This window comes from Crocuta crocuta, unplaced genomic scaffold (assembly GCF_008692635.1).
Source record: "Crocuta crocuta isolate KB4526 unplaced genomic scaffold, BGI_CrCroc_1.0 scaffold180, whole genome shotgun sequence".
Taxonomy (NCBI): domain Eukaryota; kingdom Metazoa; phylum Chordata; class Mammalia; order Carnivora; family Hyaenidae; genus Crocuta; species Crocuta crocuta.
Window position 1 is genome coordinate 4016997 of NW_027527549.1, and position 23012 is coordinate 4040008.

The 23012-nt window shown below is 40.2% G+C and overlaps 1 protein-coding gene across 2 annotated transcripts in view; it reads left to right on the top strand.

Moving 5' to 3' along the window:
• The window catches only part of MAN1A2 (mannosidase alpha class 1A member 2), a 171766-nt gene that overhangs the window by 26776 nt on the left and 121978 nt on the right, over positions 1–23012 (top strand). For both annotated transcript variants that reach the window (XM_077767382.1, XM_077767373.1), the window contains 2 exons: positions 12099–12354; positions 19340–19436. In XM_077767382.1, coding sequence (XP_077623508.1) covers positions 12099–12354; positions 19340–19436 — 353 coding nt within the window. The remainder of the gene's footprint in view (positions 1–12098; positions 12355–19339; positions 19437–23012) is intronic.

Sequence of the window (23012 nt, forward strand, 5' to 3'; positions counted from 1 at the left end):
GAGTTACCTGCGGGAAGTTTTGAATATACATTCAGTTTCTTTAACGGATATGAGCTTTTCAGGTAATCTAGGCCCTCTCGAGTCCACCTTAGTATTTTAAAAAACAAGAAATGTAGATTGTTGAATTTTTGGTGTAATTTAGTGAAAAACAGGCCCTTACTATAATTTTAATATTTGTAGTATTGTAGTTATGCTGATGCTTTCATTTTAGTTGTTAGTATTTGTGGCTTCTCTTTTTATCCTCCTTATTGGTATTGTCAGAAATTTATTTTTTTAAATCTCAGAGTGAGCTTTTTGTTTCATTGGTTTTGCTCAGTGTCCAATTTTCTGTTTTATTTCTTTTTCACTTTTGTTTTTCTTATTCCATTTCTAATGCTGACTTTAGGTTTAATTTTCTCTTTTTCTGTTAAGTTAGAACCTGAGGCCCTTTACGTAAGACCTTTCTAATATGGATTGGTTTCTAATCTCATTGGTGGTATTGTCTAACCTTTCTTCTTTTCTTCAGACTTGCATTTAGTGCTGTGAATTTTCTGTATGGATTCCGTTAGCTTCATTTGCAAATTTTGATGTTTCTGTTATCTTTTAGTTGAAAGCACTTTCTAATTTAAATTTTTAAAAAATAGCTTTATTGAGAGCTAATTCACATACCATACAGTTCAACCCTGAAAGTGTACAATTCAGTGGTGTTTAGTATATGCACACTTATGTGCATCCATCACTATAGTCATCTAGTGTCCCTTTTTTTAAGTTTTTTTAAATGTTTATTTTGAGAGAGAGAGAGAGAGTGAGAGCGAGCGAACAATGGGAGAGTGGAGTTGAAGCAGAGAGAGGGGGAGAGAGAATCCCAGGTAGGCTCTACACTCAGCATAGAACTGCACATGGGGCTTGATCCCATGAACCATGAGATCATGACCTGAGCTGAAATCAGGAGTCGGACGCTTAACTGACTAACCCGTCCAGGTGCCCCTATCTAGTAACACTTTTAATTTCATTTAGAATCTTTATTATTGAGAGATGTATTACTCAGTTTTAAAATATTTGGAGATTCTCTGGATACCTTCATGTTATTGATTGCTACTTTAATTCTAGTGGGGCAAAAAACATTATGGTTTGGATCCTTTTAAATGTATTGAGAGCCCAGAAAATGGTCTATAATGGTAAACGTTCAGTTTGCATTTGAACAGAATGTGTGTTTTGCTGCTCTTCGGTAGTGTGTTTTATAAATATCGATTGGGTTAGGTTGGTTGATGGTGTGTTGTTGGTCTCTCATGTCCTTACTGATTTTCCTTCTACTTCTTTTATGAATCATTGAGGGAAAGGTGTTGAAATTGGCCTAATATGCTATGGATTTGTCTACTTCTTTTAGTTCTATCAGTTTTGCTTAATATATTTTGAAACCCTTTGATTAGCTATGTAATGTTTACATTGTTATATTCCCTTGCTATATTCTTGTGATTGATTGACCCTGTTATTATAAAACCCTCTTTATCCCTGCTCTGAAAACTACTGTCTGATATCAGCAGAGCTACTCCTGGTTTTTAATAAACATCTTTATGAGGTTTACTTTACATACCATACAGTCCACCCATGTGAGTGAGCAGCGAGGTGGGATCTTTGCTCCTCCTGTAGCCTGATGATTTCCAAATCCATGTCTTCAGCCCTGGGCATCTTAACCTGCTGGCTCTGTTGACTTTTAAACATAACATGTGTAAAACCATACTTACTCACTTTTTTTCTCACTCTTTCCCTTTATTTGAGGTCACATTTTCTCAAATTTTTAGTTAATGCTTACCCCTTTCTATCCAGTCACTATAGTGAAAAACCTATCATTTAATTCTTTTTCCCATTCATGTTTAATCACTTACCTGAATATTATTGGTCTCTCCTTTCTAAGATCTTTGCTATTTGGTCTGCTTCTCCATATCTACTTGAGATGGATTTTTTACTAGGTCCTTATCTTTTTTTTTTTTTTTTTTTTTTTTTTTTTCTTTTTTTTTTTTTTTTTTTTTTGCTTCAGTGGCTTCTGTGATCTCCCAGCTCCCGTTTTCTGTATCACTTCCCTTCCTAACCCCCATTCCCCAAGTCACTCCTCAGGAGGCAGGGGTTTTTCGTGTGTGTGTGTGTGTGTGTGTGTGTGTGTGTGTGTGTTTACAGTTTAAGTACAGATATGTGTCATCAGGATGCTCTGTTTATGACTGAGCTTGTGTTTTCTCTGGCTTCCCTGTTGTATCCGGTCTGTTTCAGTCTACTGCACCTCTCCCCACACACACTATCATTCAGCACCCACCGCAGTTTATTTGCAAACTGGTGTGGTGTGTCACTTCTTCCATATCTTTACGTACTATCCCTTCTATACCTAGCTTGCCTTTATTTTCCTTATCTGCCTGCCAATCTCATGTCTTTCCTTTTAATTTGTATTTGAAGATCATGCATGTCTTTTAAAAAAGTGTTTTAATGTTTACTCTTGGGGCGGGGAGGGGGGAGAGGAGAGAGAGAATCCCAAGCAGGCTCTGCCCTGTCAGCATGGAGCCTGACGTAGGGCTCCATCCTACGAACCATGAGATCATGACTTGAGTCGATACCAAGAGTTGGATGCTTAACCGACTGAGCCAGCAGGTGCCCCGAAGATCATGCATTAGAAATGTTGTTTTGCTATGTAAATCTCAAGGCATCCTGTGTGCTTAGAAAATATTCTGTGGCTATCTTACCTCTCCTGTCTAACCTACAACACCTGTAATTACTTACTTCCTTTGTTGTGATCCACTCATCTTATATTTACTTTGTTTACATACTTATTGGATTATTAGCTCCTGTGGGCAAATAATATGTCTTATTTTTCTTGGTATTCCCAGCACCCAGCTCAGTGCCCCTCACATTTGGTAGATGTTTGTTGATTATCATTGAGTTAGGCTGAACTTAATTCATTGTTTTAACCTGAAATTACCATGAATTCAAACCAGAATTCCCCAAAATGTAGTTTAGATTGATCTATAACAGCTCTCTGTTGTAAATAAAAATTTTTGATGGCCATATAGCTGACCTATATCTAAGTTTAAGACCGAGACAGTGAGTTGTGTTGCTGGTTCATGAGCTGCACTATTAAAATAGCCTAAAGGAACTTGGTATTGTATGGGAGCCACATGACCAAAGTAATTGGGTTTGTTATGGAAACTTGAGGGTCATTGGATTTCTCAGTAAATTTTGTTTCACTTTGAAACTTTCAGTCTTTTTGGTGGCTGACCAGTTACTTGTATTGATGAACAGTTGGGCTTTCATTTTAACATGTTTTCTTAAGAACAAATTCACTGTTAGGGAACAGGGAACCCAAATGTGATAGAATTTATGCTGTTTGGTTCTTAACTACGAGTCTATACACCAGAAAATACATGGTTTACCTCAAAACCGTAAACATTCAGAAAATTCTTTGTCATTCATATGACAGTATTCTGTGCAAATGGAGTACATTCATTTGCTATTAAGGATCATCTTAGACTATATTTGTGAAGAACTCTCTTAAAATAATTATAACTTTTATCTCTTGGTTACCTTGAGTTTAAGGAGTTCTTCCTTCAGGACTTTGAAGTGGTGGCTTCTCTTTTTGAACGTCTTAAATTCTCTCAGGCACTTGCCACTGAGCCCAGTAGAATACCATCATTTCAGGGGCGTCTGGGAAGCTCAGTCGGTTAAGCGTCCAGCTTCGGCTCAGGTCATGATATCATGACTCATGGGTTTGAGCCCTGTGTTGGGCTGACAGCTCACAGCCTGGAGTCTGTTTCAGATTCTGTGCCTCCCTCTCTTCTCTGCCCCTCCTCTGCTCATCCGTGTTCGCTTGCTCTCTCTGTCTCTCAAAAATAAACATTAAAAAAAAAAAAGAATACTGTTATTTCAATATATTCTGTACCTGTTGCTGACTGTCTTGTGGTCATTTCCTAAAACTATTCTTGGCATATGTTTGTGCATAAGTAGCTATTTACATAACTACTGCACCTGTCTTTGTTGTGCTTTCCTGGATCTCAAGTTTCTTTAGGGTGTTATTAAAATATAGGATGTTTGAAAGGTTATTTAATATCTAACTTTGTCAAAGAAAAAAAGGCCATCATAGAGGTCATTGTCATTTATCTTTTGAAAGATAGCATTACGTTGATGATTCATTTGGCATGTTTTTTAGTCAGTCCGTAGGATTATTAGAATTTGGAGATTAGTAAGAGTCAATTTAGTTAAATTCACTTATAATAGTTTAGAATCGTTTTCTGGCAAAGTCCTTAAGTGCTCTTATTGTTTCTTAAACCTGAATCAAAAGACTAGGGCCTGGAAAAATTTTAGCAGTGAAATGATGGGTGTGAATGAAAGCTGATGTAAACAGTGGTTTTGCCATAAGAGAAAAGAATGTATCAATGGAAGTTTGAATACTTAGAGCCTAGAAGGGTGAGACCCAAAGGGTAGGAAGGGAAGGAAATGATATTTATTGAGTGTCTGCTGTTAGTGTCTTTCCCTTCTTTGCTGTGCTCCTATTTATAATAATTTATAGACTCTTTGGGTTTTGGGTGTATAAATCATATTATCTATAACAGAAGTCTTTTTGTTGAACTTTTTCTTATATTTGAATCTTAATTTAATCTTTTTGACTTTGCTGGCCTTAGCCAACAAAAGTAACAAGACTAGATGTCTTCCAATTCGTACAGTCAAATAAAGTTGTGATAGTGAGCCTTCTTATTTGTTTCCCTTGTTTTGAAGGGAATGCTTCTAAAGTTTCACTATTAAGAGTGATTTTTTGCTATAGTTTTTGGAAGGTATCTTTTATTAGGTTGAAGAAGTTCTCTTTCTTTCTCTACTATTTGGTTTTATTTTTTTAATTTATTTTTATTTTTTAAAGGTTTTATTTTATAAATAATCCTGCCCCCAACATGGGGTTTGAACTCAAAAACCCTGAGATCAAGAGTTGCAAGGTCTACTGACTGAGCCAGCTAGGCGGCCCTTGCTATAAGGTTTTAAAATCGGAAATGGGTGTTGAATTTATCACTTTCCTTTTCCATGTCTACTGAATGATTTATATAATTTATATTCTTTAATAATAGGTAAATTACATGGATAGAGTTTTCTAATGTTAAGCTGTTCTTATTTCTGGGATAAGTCCAATTAGTTATGATGAATTATTTTTTTCTATGTTTTTTTATTGCTGATTAACTTTGCTAATATTTTAATTTAAAAAATCTGTGTTCATGAATGAACTTAGCCTGTAATTGTCGCTTTTTCATAGTTATTCAGTTCTATTTTGGACATGTTGAATTGGAGGTGTTTGGCAGATAATTGATGGCAGTCTCTTACATGCTGTTAGAAATGTGGATTTGGAGTACTTAGTAACCTGGTAAAGTCTGACAGTATGGTTTTTTTTTATATAATAGTTGAGAAAATGGTTGGTGGTTAATAGGAAGGATACATAGAGTAAGAACAGAAGTGAGAGTGGAATATAACATTTTGGGGTGGATTGATGGTGGTAAAGCCAGTGATCAACAGGTTTTGGAAAGGCAAGTGTGAGGAAGAGGTAGTTTCAAAGGATGGAAAAACTTGGTTATCAGTTTTTAGGTGTGGTGGATAGATGAGTGATGTAAGGTTAAGGGAAATGGAAACGGCAAGTGCAGTACTTTTTGAAAAAGTACAGTGGGTAGAAGGAAGGGAGACACCAGTGAAGGTGGACATAGGCACTTTGGGAAGTTTTTATTTATTTTTATTTTTTAAGGATGGCTGGAACTTCATGTTTGTTAGGTCAAGTGTAGAGAGGAAGAGAATGAGCTTAAAGGGGAGGTATTGGTATATCTGCTTAAATCTTTGCCAAGTAAGATTGCAGTGTAATTTTATGTATCTTCATGTAATTGAGGATTGTATTTGCCCTTCACAATGTTTCCAAACATGACTTATTTTAATACTCTAATTGGAGACTGAAATTTATCACCTGGTTAGTTTCTTTCCGGCAGATCAGCCCTTAGATACTAATGAAGGCCTGAGGGAAAGAGCACATCTAGGTTGGAGTGTGGCTCAGTTAATACTAGGTCATTTTACCAAACATAAAAGTTACAAAACAACAGTGGCTTAAGCAAGATAAAAGTTTATTTCTGATCATACAGATTCTGTAGGGCAGCTTCAATAAGGGAGGCTGAGAAATAGAGTTTTATCTAGCAGGAGCGTGTGCTTAGCTAGAAACTGAGGGCTCTGGAATGAAAGAAACAGGGAGAGAAGATTGAGAAATAGTGTTTGTATCTGCCCAGTAAGAGACAAAGTCTGTAATATCTCTTCTGTGAAAGGCACTGTTTGCATAGGTGCGTATGTCAGAATGCATATGTTTGTGTCTAGGCTCGCTCGTTACTAGGTTTATGACCCTGAACAGATTACTTAGTTTTTCTCTTTGTGCCTTGGGTATTTCCCTAACAAGATGGAGAACAGTGCCTAAAAGAGGGTGCCTCATAAATCGCTGGGGGAACTAAATAAGTAACTGACTAAGCCAGTGTCTTGTACATCTAAGCCACAACAGTTATTAGTTTGTGATTCGCCTTTGCCTTTCCAGGACCAAGACCTTAGGTTATATGTCAGATATCAAAGAGTGAGTTAAATATTACACATTAAGATATAACTGCGGAAAGCAATTTCAGCTCTCATGAGAATCCGTAGATGTAAGGCCAGATGTGACTGGAAGCCCTGGAAGTATCCAGAGTTAGCCGGACTGCAGAGCTCTCCACAGACTGCCTCGCTCCTGAGGGTACCTGCAGTTTTCGGGGTCTCCCACACCCACCCTCAGGTTTGACCGCTTGCTGGCACTCACAGAACTTGCTGAAAGCTGTCACACTCACGAGAGAATTATAGATGACAGGGCAGGGATAGAGTTTATAGTCAGACTTCACATCGGGTGGCATCCAGGGAGTGAAGTCAGTGTTTGCCAGCACGTCTACCAGCCAGCGAGCTTGCCTGAGCTTTGGTGCGCAGTTTTCATTACGGCTGTGTCACGGTGTGGTTAGTTGATGGCCCCTGTGACTGACCTCAGGTGGTTAGTTGACAGTTCCCTGTTGTGGAACTGTTTGACCCTGAGCCCACCCCCTCAGTCATACTGCCGGCGTTCCTAGTGCGTCCAGCCCTGCTTCTGGGACTGTGTGGCGTGGCCAGTGCCACCCTGTGATTGGGTGTGGCCAGTGCCCACCGTAAACAAGGACGCTTCCCTCAGGTATGATAGAAATTTGAGGACAAAGGCTAGACTTTCCTTTGGACAAGGCTGGATTCTTTACTACACAAAAAGGTACAAGTCCCCGATGGAAAGGTGGAGACCGACACAAGTGGAAGTTCTCAGGATCATCTGTTGAAGATATCAGAATTTAAAAAAATCTTAAAAATATGTGAGTACAAGATCAGCTAGGTGCAAATAAACACCCAAAAGAGTTGACTCAGCTGGTGTAATGTAACATCTGAAGGTTTGGCCACTGAAAATTTGAGGTGTCCCTTGAAAGGACACCGATGAAATAAAAATAAAAATTTGCCATAGAGAAGAAGACTAGCAGAGAGATTAGGACGTTATTATTATCCATATTATTAATGGATTGTAATTTACGAAATACTTTTACTTACCTTGGGTATCACCTGCCGAGTGGTGTAATTGCAGTAGTAGTGATAGCTGGTTTCCCCAAAAATACTGATTTGGGAGGTTTTTAGTGGCTTGTGCCAGATTGCAGAGCAAGTTGGGGCAGAGCTAGACAGAGAATTGTGTCCTGACTTTTGACTCTGAGTACTTTTCCTCCCCAACCACAAAGCAGTTCTTCTCGGCACCTGGTTGACACGAGGTCTGACTCCGTTCCTTGCACCCTGGGCTCCTCTCGGGGATAGACGGGTCTTTCTTTGGACTCCAGTTAATGGTGTTTATTCCATGGTGACTATCCTCACTAATCATTATTTTTGAGGGACAAATGCAGATGTCTAGGTCTTCTAGATCTTCAGGATGTTTTTGAATAAAGCTTGCACAGCGTTGCAGCAGTACAGGTCCTGTTGAACCATGTTTGGATGCCGAAACACGAACTAAGCCGGAATGCTGCGACGAGGGCGTACCTGTAGAATACCGCGGTTTAGAGGACTCAAGTTTTTACTTTTATTTTATTCTTTCTTAAATGTTTATTTTTGAGAGAGAGACAGAGAGACAGAGAATCCAAGCAGGCTCTGCAGTGTCCGCGCAGAGCCTCATGTGGGGCTAGAACTCCTCAACCCTGAGATCATGACTTGAGCCACAGTCAAGAGTCGGATGCTTAACTGATGGAGTCACCCAGGTGTCCCCAGTTTTTTATTTTATTTATTTTTTTTTAAAGATTTTTTTTAATGTTTTATTTATTTCTAGGAGAGAGAGAGAGACAGCGTGAGCAGGGGAGGGTCAGAGAGAGAGGGAGTCACAGACTGAAACAGGCTCCAGGCTCTGAGCTGGCAGTCAGCACAGAGCCCGACGCGGGGCTCGAACCCACGAACCGCGAGATCATGACCTAAGCGAAAGTCGGACGCTTAACCGACTAAGCCACCCAGGCGCCCCACCCAGTTTTTTATTTTTAAAAATAATTCTTAAAAATGTGTAATTTGAAAATTGCGTATGTTGCTATCAAATATACTTCTTCACTTTGAGAGAAATAATTGATATTAGGATTTAAATAGTAAATGAAAATAAGCTTCTCTACACTCGCACACACTGTGCCTTTTATTTCTGAGGTAATCCTGAAGGCCCCAGCTGGTGTCATGGACACACAGACAAAGGAGCAGGGGTGGAGGAAGGGTTCAGCTCTCTGCTAGGTCTGCAGGAGGCTGGCCCCGTTTTCAGAGCATTTGGTGCCCTCTCAGTCATTACAGGTTTGCCCAGAAGCTGTTATGTCGTTCAGTGCAGGGAAGCCGAGAAGTTGCAGGATGTCCCTGGGTGCTGGTCCTGGTCCCTGAGGATGCTTATGTGAGCCCAGATCATTAAATGGCTCTGCGTGTGTGTGAGTGTGAGTGAGAGAGAGAGAGAGAGAGAGAGAGAGAGAGAGAGAAGGTAGGTAGTAAGGAAAGGAAGAAAACTAAGTTGTTAGGGACTTTTCCGTACTCTCAGGCTCCTGTGTCATCTCATCCACTCCTCACAACAGCCTTGGGGGGTTGGGGGGAAAGGAGGCTCAGAGTGGTGACATCCATCTCATGTCACACAGCAAAAAAGTGGCAGGGTTCCCCCAAGGGCTTGCTTGGTTGATGGCCTAGTTGGAGGCCTTTCTTCTATAGTGGCGTGTTTCGTGGCATGCTGAAAGGGGCACGTGAAGAAAATGGGGACTGTGACTAAATAAGATTAGGAAGTGTGATGTTAAGCCCCTTTATTGCAGAACTTCTCAGAGCCTTTAAAGTGCCCCCGTGCATCGTGAAGCTTTGAAGAGGGACACAGAACGTGTTGCGGCTTGCATTTCTCCCTCACTCCCAGGGTAGGCTCTAGAAAATGGCATGTAATAGCCTACTTTGTGGGGCGCGCTGGTGCGTGAGGACACTGTCCACAGTGACGCCACAGATGAGCCACTGCAAACATGGCGGGGCCTTCTGAGTGCCATTCAGTGGCGATGCGGTGCTTGGAGCTAGACATGGAGCCCGTGGTTCCCTGTGGAGGCCCTGCCGCTTGTCATCAGGACAGAAGCTGCCCTTGGAAGAATGGCCATCTCTTTGTGAGGTTCTTCTTCTTTGGCACCTAGTCCCAGGCCCTCACGGAGGGAGGGAGTTGGGAAAAGTCTCAGGTGGAAGTGACAGAACACCCAACTGACCCGACTCCACAGAGTCTCAAATGTGGGGACGGACGGCCGAGGGCCCTGGCAGCAACCCAGTGATATCAGTAGGCACTTGACCTCTCTCGTCTTTTCTCAGCCATGTTGGCCATTTGTCCCCAGGCCTTTGACGGCTTCAGGTGCCACAGCAGCACTTGGAGACTGGAATCAGCGTTCGGGCAGATTTGGTAGCGAACAGGCCCTTCTCTCAAACGGTTCTGTCCATTTTCTCACCCCGAAGGAAGCTGCTTCCTGGCAGTCCTCTGTTGTCCCTGTGGTGGGGACGGGGTGATGCACCCACCTCCAGCTACAGGGGCATCCGAGGGAGACTTGGTTGGCATAGACACATTATGATCTCTTCTCTGGGGCCAGGCCCGGTGTTTCTCGGTTACGAANCGCACCAGGTACCTGCGCTGACGATGCCTGAGTCGCCCGCCCTCCCGGACAGATTGGCCCGGAATCCCTCATGGACCCGCTCAGGGGCCAGCCTTGGCTCCTGGCTGCCGTATTCTCCCCACCTCTGGTCTGTGTGCGGTCTGTCTGCGGCGGGGCTTCTTTCTCCCTGCCCTCAAGCGCCCTGGTGCTGCCCTGTCTCTGTCGCACTCTCCCCTCTGTTCTCTCTCCTGTTTCCCCCCACCATGTGACCCTTCCCCCACCCGTAACTCCTGGCAACCACTGATTTATCTGCCGTCCTTACATTTTTGTCTTTTTGAGAATGTCATGTAAAAGAAAAATGATCTAGAATGTGACCTTTTGAGACTGGCTGCTTTCCCTCACATAGTAATACCTTTGAAATTCATTCAAGTGCGTATGAATAGTTTATTCCTTTTTATTGCAAGTGGCATTCTGTACTGTGGCTGTACCACAGTGGAAACAGTGCTTTGTGTATTTACTTGTTGAGGGACACCTGGCTTGTTTCCAGGTTTTTTGCCTATTGTGGGTAAAGCTGTTACAAACTTTTCTGTATAGGATTCTGCCTGCCNTGTAACATATATTACGTTAGCTGTTTTTAAATATGTGATGCAATCATATTAAATGCTGTCATATTGTTGAACAACCATCTTTCATCTTGTAGAACTGCAGCTCTGCCCACCAAACAGTAACTTCCCATCCTCCAGCAACCACCATTCTACTTTCTGTGATTTCGATTACTCTGCGTGTCTCCTAGAAGTGGAATCATGTAGTTCTTCTCTTTCTGCCATGGGCCTGTGGCTGAGTTTTGTTGTGAACACAAGCCTTTACTTCTCCGGGATACGTGTCCAGTGCAGTTGCCCAGTTTTGTGATAGTTGCGTGTTTAATTTCCTAAGAAACTACTAACGTCTTCCAGAGTGGCTGTGCTATTTTATATTCCCACCAGCAATGTTGTGGGGCCAGCTCTCTGCCAGAGTTTGAATTAAATTTCTGGAGAACGGACTCTGCTGACGATGGATTTGGATATTTTCCCTTAGAGGAGTCATGACTGGCTGATTTGGAAAATAGTAACTGCCACTCCCGTATTTATTCGTGTGGCTTGGGGCAGATGTGTGGAGAGAAGACTGAGCTCTCACAAACGAGGGCTGGGTACTTTTACTCGTAGGAGCCACTCTAGGTGTGGTTTCCGAACCTGCGTGTGTACCGGAATTCCTCACAGGATTTCTTAATCATGCACATTCTTGGGTTTCCTACAGACCTGCTGAATTGGAATCTGTATTTTTAACAAGGGCTCAAGGGAGTTTTAAGCATTCTGCCCACATCAGTTGGGAATTGTGGTGTTTTAAGATCTATGGTATTACCAAAAGGTGAAAGTTTTAGAGGCATGTCACATACTATATTACAGATGAAAAATTTCCTGAACTCTTTTCTACTTATCTCTTTCCTTGACCCTATATTTATATTTTTGTCCTCTCTTCATACCTAATTCTGTTTTTAATTTTCTCTCCTCCATCTAGTTTTCTCACTGGTTTGTCTTTCTATCCCCCCTCCTCCTCCCTTCTCCCCTTCTCCTACTTTTCTTTTTTTCAAGTGTCTTCTGGTAAGTTACTGATCATTCTTTTCTCAGTTGTCACTTTGTCCTGCAATTGTAACTTTCTTTCTAGGTTCCCTCTTCTCCAGCCTTATAAAGTGTTTGCTGTTTAGCACCCAGGGCTGATACCAAGTTACATTTATCCTGTTGGGGCAGATAGATCTGAGTCTCACAGATCATCCTTACCTTTTAATGGCCGGAATAGAAAACATCTATCAGGGTTCAGTGGAGGAAGCTTTACATTTTATATTCAAAGATTGAAATAATTAAGAATTATTCTTAACTAGTCTTTTTTTTTTTCTTCTTGTAGGGAAGAAGAAGAACGTTTGAGAAATAAAATTCGAGCTGATCATGAGAAGGCCCTGGAAGAAGCAAAAGAAAAATTAAAAAAGTCAAGAGAGGAAATCCGAGCAGAAATTCAGACAGAGAAAAATAAGGTAGTCCAAGAAATGAAGACGAAAGAGAAGAAGCCACTGCCACCAGTCCCTATACCAAATCTAGTAGGAATAGATGGTGGAGACCCAGAAGATAATGACATAAGAAAGAAAAGGGAGAAAATTAAAGAGGTAAGCTGAGATTTATGAGATGGAGTGGTTACAGTGTTTGCCTGGATTTTAATATATACAAACATTTGTATCATCTGTGGTGTCTGCTTTGTTTTTGTTCTTGTTTGTTTCTGGGTTGTGGTCATAGTTCAGATTCCACTTTGCCAACAAGGGCCAGAACTCTCTCTTTCTTCATATAGATTGTAATATAATTATCGAATACTGTGAACATTTTGATAATAACATGTAGATCGTTATGCCATTCTGTACTGAGAGATCTTTGGATAGTCCACATTTTATAAATAATGTAGAATAGATCTGTAAATAATTTATCATTGAGTAAGAAATTTCTTATGGGTGGACTTATGGGGGACTCCGCCAGGTACTCTGCCAGTCTCCTCAGAACCAGGCTTCGGAAGAGTTGACAGCGTGTCTGCCATCTTTTAGGGAGCGGGCAGGTCATGCGACCCTTCAGCCGTGCTGCATAGTCCCTCTGAGAGCCCTAGTGGATTGAAGAATGGGAAGCGGTTGACCTCAGAATTCTTTAAACTGTTTAATCTCAGAAGTCTTTCCATTTGTTATTCTAGGAATTACTTGGAGATAAAGAGAACAGATGAGGGAATGTCTAGTGAATATTATAGTTACATTTTGTTACTAGAACTCTGGATAAGGATAATTCTTCAGAGTTTGCCGTTGTAGCGCCTGTGAAGAGAAAGATTTTGTCAGGTTGTAACAGCATCAACGGTATTTCCGAGGGATTGTTTATCATAAAATAAGACCGTAATTGTAGTTCAAATAGTCAGATACCTATTCAGATATATTCTAGTAATGAATATGAAAGATTTAGGAGGTACTTGAAGCTTGACCTTATGAATTAGGATAAGACCATGACCTTGATGGAATTGAGACTGAACTAAACTCTGGAGTCTGACGCACTGGCTGCTAAAGGCAATTTATTTGGACCATATTGGGAAAACATTGACAGGTTGCTGTGTTTTTTGTTTTTTGTTTTTGAGATGCCTGACCTTTTTTTAGATGTTATTAGAATTTGTTGAAATACTTTCTTCTGTCTGTAATAATTCAAATAACCGTGTGTGTGTGGGAGACTCCCAAGGCCACCCACGGCCTCAGTGACTGCTGGACGGGCTCCCGTGACTCAGCAGCACTGTTGTGTTCGTGGTTTCAGGTTACTGCGGCAGTCGGAGACAGATTAAAATTAGAAATAGAAAAAACCCATAGGGCAGAGCCCAGGAGACCTCAGATACAAGTTACTAGTTGTCCTTTTCTGGTGGGGTGAGATGGACACTGTTTAATTCTTCCAGCAGGGTTGTGGTGATGTGTGCTGATGGGTGTGAAATATCGCCGACAGGCCAAGTTCACTGGAGCCTAGGTGTGCGGGGGTTTTATTGGAGGTTCATTCTGTGGGCGTGGCCGACCTTAGTTCTCCCGGCCCCTCTGGGGTCAGGCTGATACCGTGTGGCCCAAGTTCCCACCACAGATCACATCGTGAGCGTGAACTGTCTGACACAGCCCAGCGCTTCACTAAAATGAAGATATTCCTCACAGGCAGGATACTAAAATTTCAGTGGTTATTTTCCAGGAGTCTGGCACAGGACGTATCTTTCTTTGGGATGTACAGGGTTTGGACAACCCAGGCCTGCCGAGTTAACCCGTTAGAGCACACCATAAGAACCAGTGTTTTTACAAGTCAGTGCCTATGTAGGCTCCTGTTGAACATTACCAGTACGGGCTTGGCACACAGAGAAAGTTGGAACTTAAGCTGGCTGTAGGGACTGCAGGCTACCGAAGGGTCCAGGAATTAGAGACCTTGTTTACCTCCGAAGGCAGGGGTATAATGAAGTTGAAAAGGTAGTTTTAAGAGGTGCTCTTAACCCCTAGATCCTCAGTTCTCTAGTTTTGGCATCCTAGCTGCTGCCCTCCCTTCTCCAACAGAACACTAAAGTTTACTTTTTGGGGGGATGAATTAGAGAAGATCTGGATTTGGGGAACACCAGGTATGACTCAGGGAAAACAAAAAGAGTGGTGAAGGTGGAGGGAATTAAGTGAAAAATGTTCTGAATATTGAGACCGCTTTCTTCAGAGCTCTTGCTTGGAATTCTGGCTGCCAGGTGCTTGTTCAGTAGGCAGGAGTAAGGAAGAGGTCTCTGAAGAGACTGGCCCGAGAGAAAAGAGCCACACTGTTCCTCAGTGAAATCCCACCCGGCTTCACCCAAGCTCCCTGAGATGAGGCTCAGTTCAACAAGACTTGCTTGTTCACTGATAGCCTTTAACTGTCTTTTGTTTCCCTCTTATTTGAAGAACAAAGGTCACCAGACATTTCAGGGAAGTTTCTCCCCTTAGAGAGTAAGACAGACGGAAGAAAGGAATTCAGAGAATATAGAAACAATACAGGGAGGAGAGAAAAAAAAACAACAACATCATTTGAGGAACAAAAAAATGGAACTCATAAGGTCAGAAACACAAAGAACATATATAGCATATGAGAGAGCTCTTGGAAATAAAAAATGTGATGGAATTTTAAAATTCAGTAGAAGAGTTGGAAGATAAAATTGAGCAAATCTCTCAGTAGAACAAAGAGACTGAGAAAACAAGAAAATAAGATCAGTCAAGAACATCTAACAAGTGATTAGATAGAGGGAAGAGGAGGGGGAGAAGTCGAAGAAACAATTTAAGAGAATTGGCTAAACCTAAGGAATAGGAGTTTACAGATTGAGAGGACCTGGCAGCCATGTAACAGCAATGAGCAAAACAAACAAACAAACAAAAAAAACCAAAACAAAACTCCTACTGAAATTTTAGAAAAATAGGCATTCAAAAACAGACCCCAGGGGTGCCTGGGTGGCTCAGTCAGTTAAGTGTCCAACTCTTTTCTTTTTTTTAATACTTTATTTTTGAGACAGAGAGAGACAGCATGAGCAGGGGAGGGTCAGAGAGAGAGAGAGAGAGGAAGATACAGAATCTGAAGACAGGTTCCAGGCTCTGAGCTGGCTGTCAGCACAGAGCTCCATGTGGGGCCTGAACCCATGAACTGTGAGATCATGGCCTGAGCTGAAGTCGGACACTTAACCGACTGAGCCACCCAGGCGCCCCAGTTAAGTGTCCAACTCTTGATTTTGGCTCAGGTCATGACCTCACAGTTGTGAGATGAAGCCTGTGTTGTGTGCTGTGCTGGGCATGGAGATGGAGCCTGTGTAGGATTCTCTCTCTCTCTGTCTCTCTCCCTCCCTCTCCCTCTCTCTCCTTCCCTCTCCCTCCCTCTTTCTCTCTCTCCCCCACCCTCTTTCTCTCTCCCTCCCTCCCCCCCTGCCTTCCCCCTCTGCTCCTACCCCTTCCCCCCCATGCATGCACACTCTCAAAAAAAAATTTAGTGATCCTAAAAATTTAGGGAGGAAAAGAGGCTCCACTCAAAGATGGGGTTGTACATAATAGCACCTTAGATGCCTCAATCATAATTTTGGAAACCCTCAAATCTGAGGGTAAATTTAGTCATTTTCTCAGATTGCTCCTGGAAAATATGCTTCAGCACAAAAATAGGAAGAGAAGGGCTTTTGGTCATAGGGGGTCTGTCACTAGAGAGGGCAAGGAAGGGCACTCTCAGGATGGCGAATAAGGGACTCAGCAGGGTGACTGCTGTGCTTTAGGCAGAGAGAACGGAGGAAGCCAGAAGCCAACGTTGGGGCTGGAGGGTAGAGAGCTTCAGGAAGGATTGATACGGTCAGAGAATAAAATGGAACTGATAGTCTTATCTGATGTGTTTGATTATACTGAGACAAGGTTTGAAGCTCAAGTATAATTTAGAAGTAAATTCAGAATTGATACATTAAAAACCTAAGCAAACAAAAACCCCTCAAACCCTGGACAGGTAGGTGAGAGCAGGAAAAACAAAAGCTGAATCAAGTCATGTAGTAATTGTAAGAAAAGCATGTTGTTAGTTATATTGGGAGGAGGTGGCCTGGAGAAATCTATGTGGAGGTAGTAGTGGCATAAGAAAGCTAAAGTATCTTAACTGTAGGAAAGTGTAGTAAGTATTTAAACGTTTTGTAAAAATCAAGAAATAGCACTGGAAACTATATTTCAGAATATAGTGTTAGATAGAAAACACAGGTGAAAGAGCTTAATTGGCCCAGAAGAGTGGGAATTATGAGTGGGGAGGATACAGCAGGCTACTAGATTTCTTTTAAGAGTCAGCTTTATTGAGGCATAATATGTATCCAGTAAAATGTACCTGTTGTAAGAGTACTGCTTGGTGATGGGTTTTGACAGAGGTACACACCTGTATAACGGCAACTCTTACCAAGATGTGAACACGTTTACTGTCTCAGAATGGCTTTCCTGTGCCCCCTCTGGTCCGTCCATTCCTTGGTCTCAGCAATGACTCCTCTAGTCATTCCAGATTACATTGGTCTTTTCTAGACTTTCAGTGAAATGGAATCATAAAGTATGTGATATTTTGTTTCTGGGCTTTTGCTCAGCCCAGTGTTTTTGAGACTCATCTATGTAGATTGTACGTAATGGTAATTTTTATCTTAATGGTATTTCATTATATGGATGTACCATAGTTTGTTTTATTTATTCACCCATTGAACATTTTTGTTCAACATTTGATAATAGTTTTTGGCTATTATGAATAAAGTTGCTGTGAACATCTGTATATTAAGTATTTGAGTACATGTTCTAGTTTTAGTTTTGACATTTCAGTCTGTGATCTATTGCCAGTTAATTTATTGTCTGGAGTAAGGTCAAGCTTCAGTTTTTGCCCATAGGGCTTTCTAGGTATTCCAGTATCATTTGTTAAAATGATCCTTTCCTATCGAATTACCTTGGCACTTTGTTCAAAATCCAGTGACAGAATCGGTAGATGTTGAGGGTCTTTCTGGATTCCTACTTATTCCATTAACCTGTATGCTTATCCGTAATGCCAGTAGGAGACTGTATTACTTTAACTTACAGTAAGCTTTGAAATCAGGTCAAATCCTTGAACTTTGTTCTTTTTAAAAATTGTTTTGGTGTTTCTGGGTCCTTTGCCTTCCTAGAATTCACTTTTTCATGTAAAATAAAGGGCTGCTGGATTTTGATTGAGATTTTATTGAATTTGTAGATGAATTGAGAAGAATCGTTATCTTAATATTCAGTGTTGCATGAGCATGTTACACGTTTCCACTTATTTAGGTTTTCTTTAATGTGTCAGCAGTTTTTATAGTTCTCCATATATCATTTCTTGCACGTACTCTATTATGTTTATTCCAAAGTATTTCATGTTTTTTGTTGCTATTATAAATGAACTTGTTTTGTAATTTCCATTTCTGATGTTCATTACTTAGCATATAGAAATATATTTGATTTTAGTTTTCTGAACTTGTATCCCTGTTAATTTTATTGAAGGCATTTATTAGTTCTAGTGGGTTTTTTTTTCTTAGATTGCTTAGGATTCTCCTTATACATAGTAATGTCCTCCATGAATAGAGGTGCTTTTTCTTTTTCCTTTTTGATTGTTATGCCTTTTATTTCTTGTTACATTGGCTAGGATTTCCAGTATTTATTTATTCAAAATAAATGTGGAGCATGAACATACTTGATTTGTTCTCAACTTGAAGGGTTAAGAATTTAGTCTTAAGTATGACTTTAGCTGTAGATTTTTTGAAGATCCCCTTTATTAGGTTGTGAACATTTCCTTATAGTTGATTGAGTTTTTATCATGGAATGGGTGTTGAGTCTTGTCAGGTGCTTTGCCTGCCTCTATGAAAATGATCATATGATGTTTTTCCTTTTATTCTAGTAACATGGATTCTGTTGATTGGGTGTTAAATTAGTCGAGGTTGTTAAAACTAGGTTTCACTGTACTTGACTATTATATAGTATCCTTTCTGTATTGCTAAGTTTTGTTAAGGAATTTTGCATCTGTGTTTTTGAGATATATTGGTTTTCAGTTTCGTTGTAATATCTTTGTCTGGTTTTGGTGTCTGAATAATGCAAGCTGTAAAAAGACAAGTTGAAGAATATTCTAATGAACGATATACTGTGAAATGAGTAGATTTTTGATATACCGCAGTCCACTGCTAAGTAATTCACCTGTTACGTAATTAACAAACTAGTTGATAGTTCAAACTAGTTGATAAAAAGTATTTACTAGCTTAGTGGCTCTAAACTGGGACTTTAAGCTTGGCTACATCCAACTCTGTAGGTGTTATTGTCAATAATCTGCTTTTTATTCTTTTGGTTAGTATCTCTATGTTGGGAGAATGTTTAGCCCCCATCAGCCCAAGATAATGTGTTACATAGACCTTGAGACTACCAAGCGAGAGAGAGTCCTTTATCCCCTGGTGTCTAAAGCAGTATGCATAAAAGAACTTGATTCCCCACTACCTGAATCACACGTACCCAGCCACTTTGTTTAGATCAGGGCTGGCAAACTACAACCTGCAGGCCAAATTCTGCCTCCTGTCTATTTTTTAAAAATACAATTTAATTGGGGCAAGTGTATGCATTTGTTTATGTATTGTTTAAGGCTACTTTTGTGCTATGGTGGCAGGATTAAGTAATTGCTAGAGATGGTATGGACCACAAAGCCTAAAATATTTATTTTAAGGAAGGATTTTGCTGATCTTCAGCCTAAGGGTAAGGAGTTCTCTAGTAATTGGTTGTCGAGCCAGAGCCCCTTGACCGACTGTGCCATTGCAATCGCAGTGGCAGAAGGGAGCTGTTCCCAAAAGAATTGGCAGTTCCTCAAAGGAAAGAATGCTAAACAGACACCTTCTTCCCCAATAAAAAGAACTTGTCTTTTACACCCAGGTTTTTCTTATGTTGTGTATATGGAGGTTAAACACGGTTATGTGTGTTATCACGCTGGTACAGATGTTAATAGAATAATACTCTGGTGTAGGAGATACAGGAGAATGCATAGGCTGTAGGGATAGATGATGTGGATCGATGAAATAGTGGTCTGTGAGTAATGAGGATTGACGAATTGTAACTTTTCCTTTCTCAGATGATGAAACATGCCTGGGATAATTATAGGATATACGGATGGGGACATAATGAGCTCAGACCTATTGCAAGGAAAGGACACTCCACTAATATATTTGGTAAGTTTACTGCTTCTGACTACTGTATCCATTTTCTCCATTCGTCTTTAAAACAGAATCTAAGTACTTTCTAGAACCTGAACATTTCTATTTAATTGTAATTTAAAGCCACATGTATTATTATTTACTAATTTTTATTTTTTGCTAGCTTCAGGCAAGATAGATACTTTGGAACATACAGATAATGGGGTAGATTTTCTACTTACATACAGATGCTGTAGTCCTTTATTAGTATTTTGAAGCTTTTTCTGCTTTTTTTTTCTTTAATGTCAGGGACGTTAGGTATCTGTTTGCAATCCTTTTTCGTCAGCACCATTCTGGTAACCCCCATGTTATGAGAGGGAAGGGATGCAAAAGAAAGCAGTAGTGCTCTGTATGTATAAAAAAGTCCCATGGCCAAGGTGATTTGGTTGGTAAGGTGAGTAGATTCCGTTGTACATTCACAGTTCCAAGGGGAAGATGCTCAGTGTTTGTGGGTGGAGTTCTTGGGAAGAGCTGTGTTCAGCTTGAGCTCACTCTCCTTGTTAAACTTCTCCATTTCAAAAAGTACTTAACTTAACCACGTTGACTTAACCTAAGGATAAGTCTTAAGAAGTATCAAGCTGTTATTTATAGCCTTTATCTCTTTCCTCCCCATTCTCAGTTTTGCTTGATGTAATGGGTAGCTTTTAAGTAATAATGGGTGAAGTTAACAAAATATTAATGAGGTAGTAATATACTAGTTACATGCAGTGTAGTTATCCTTGCTGATTGTAATGTGCCCACCACAGTCATCTAGGTGATGGCATGTTTTTTTGTGACATTTGGAAGAATTTTCCTAATGCTGTGATTTCTCTTGTAATTTGTTGCTTGGTTATTTTGTGTAAAACAGAAAATGTCTGAAAAGATCATTTCTCTTGGGTTTCAGAGATGTTGGAATGGAAGACTAATGGAAAAAATTTTCCTTTAGGTCATCAGAGGCACCAGAAATCTCTTAATACAATATTTGAGTGAGAATCTATCACCTAATGAAATAAAGCTTATTTCCTTAGCAGAAGTTACAAATAGAAAGTTCCCATTGCTCTGTGGATGCCACAGAGTGAGACATGAGTGCAGGAAAAGACATTGCATTTAATGGCTAATTAAAATTAGATCCTCTTTTCCAGTAAATATATATATTTTTAATGTTAAATTCTTTGGTAAACTGAGTCCTTTTTAAGGATTGGAGTATAAATGTATACTGAAAATAAAAGTTGGGTGTTAATTTTTTATTTGTTTTTTAAACCTGATTTCTCAGAATGTATACTGTATTAACATTTATCAAGGAGATACTGGTCCTAGGCAAAATAGTTGGTAAATAACATTGTTTCACTTAATCATGCAGTGACTGTCTAAGGAAGGATTGTTTGCTGAATTTGAATAGAAATGAGTTTTCAGGGAACTAAAAATTCCATTCCTTATAAATCAATATAAATCTTTTAGTGAAAAAAAGGGGTGCTTCTTTCTTAAATGAATATAATTTTGTTAAAATCCTAATGGAGAAGTTTTGACTTGATTTTTTTTCTTTTTAAAAACAATAGCTTTTTTTTTTTTTAAGGTGGTTTTAATTTGTAATTTTGTCAGACTTCTTCAAATGTAAACTTGCTAGATCACTCCTTGGTTAGGTTGGTAAGTAAGTGGCAGGTTCAGATTATTGTCAGGTGAGTTCTTGCCAGCTGGTGATTAGAGCACTTAATTTAGTGGGTAAACTTGAAAGTTAGCTGTGAGATCCTAGAAGTTAAAGGAAGTTAGAACTGGAAAGGGAAACTTTGAAAAATGAGCCCCTTCCTTCTGAGTTAACTAGGTACAGAAGCAAGATTTTGCCAGTGGCCCTCCATTTTGGAGGGATCATCATGTCACTGGATAACCAGTATATTCCAGTAAAAAGTTTTACCTTCTTTGCTACCAGTCTGGCATGAGAGCAGTTACTTTGTTTAGGGATTCTGTAATTTGGTTCGTGAATAAGACGATATATTTTCCTTTAGAGCAATAGTCTTATACACATTAATAGTAACACTGATAGTATTTATATAGTTTATATTGCTGTTGACAGAATTGTGTCTCCCATGAATTCATCTGTTGAAGCTCTAACCCCCCTGTGATTATATTTGGAGATAGAGCCTTTAAGTGTGAGGCCCTAATCTGATAGCAAGTGCTGGAGCCCTTAAGGGGAAGAGACACCACGGGTTCTCTCTCCCCATGCGCATGTACCTAGGAAAGGTCATATGAGGGCAAAAAGGGATGTCTCTGAGCCTTCACCAAAACCTGGAACCTGGATTTGGACTTACAGCCTCCAGAACTATGGAAAAATAAATTTCTGTTGTTTAAGCCTCCTTGTTTATAGATTTTGTTATGGCAGGCCAAGCAGAGTAATAAATGTACTAAATACCAAAGACTGGTTTTAGAGATTTATGTCAATGAACTTACTTTGCCTTCGAAACAACCCTGTGAGGGGTGCTTGGGTGGCTCAGTCGGTTAAGTGTCCGACTTTGACTCAGGTCATGATCTCACAGTTCGTGGGTTCGAGCCCCACATCGGGCTCTGTGTTGACATCTAGCTCAGGCTGGCCTGTTTCGGATTCTGTGTCTCCCTCTCTCTCTGACCCTCCCCTGCTCACGCGCGCTCGCTCGCTCTCTCTCTCTCAGAAATAAATAAAACATTAAAACAAAACAAAACAATAAAACAACAACAACAACCCTGTGAGGCAAGTACTATTATGATTGTTTCCATTTTACAGATGAGGAAACTGAAGCCCAGTTAGGGTTAACTTACTTGCCCAAGGTCACGCAGTAAACAATGGAGCCAAAGTTTGAATCCAGGCAGTCTAGTGCCAAGGCCCCTTCTAACCACCATTCCACACTGTTTCAGTAGATTCTAAAATTAGAAAAAAATTAATAGCAGAACACAGGAAAAATCCATTGTGAGCAACAAAATTATAGTGAAATGGTAGAAAAAGTGAAAATGCAGTCTGCAGAATTTTCAGTAGTCAAAATTAGGTCCTTATATCTTCTATTACAATTTTTGAGTGTTTATAATTTTTTCCAGCCAAGTAAACTAAGTAGGAATGGATCCTTTATTTATTTTGGCTTTTATTTTAGATAAGGTAGTTTATTAAAGGATTAATAAAGGTTAAGACTTTGTTTCCCACTTATTCTGTTCCTTTTTTGGATCTTCTTGCTAGTGAATATGATTTGGAAGTTTTTTTAAAAATCTTTAAAAAAATTTTTTAAAGGTTATTTTCTCAGAGAGAGAGACAGAGAGAGCGAGCGGGGGAGGGGCAGAGAGAGGGAAAATCCCAAGCAGGCTCCTTGCTGACAGTGCTGAGCCTGATGCAGGGGCTGGAACTCAGGAACCCTGGGATCATGACCTAATCTGAAACCGAGAATCTGACACTTAATTGACTGAGCCACCCAGGTGCCCCTGTTTTGTTTTTCTTTTTGTGTTGTTTTGCCTTTGTTTAAATAGAAGTCTAACTGAGCAGTAAACGTTCTGAGTGTCACATTTGACATCCTAAATTCAGTATGTCTTTAAGAATCAGAATCTTAGAACTGAAAGGAA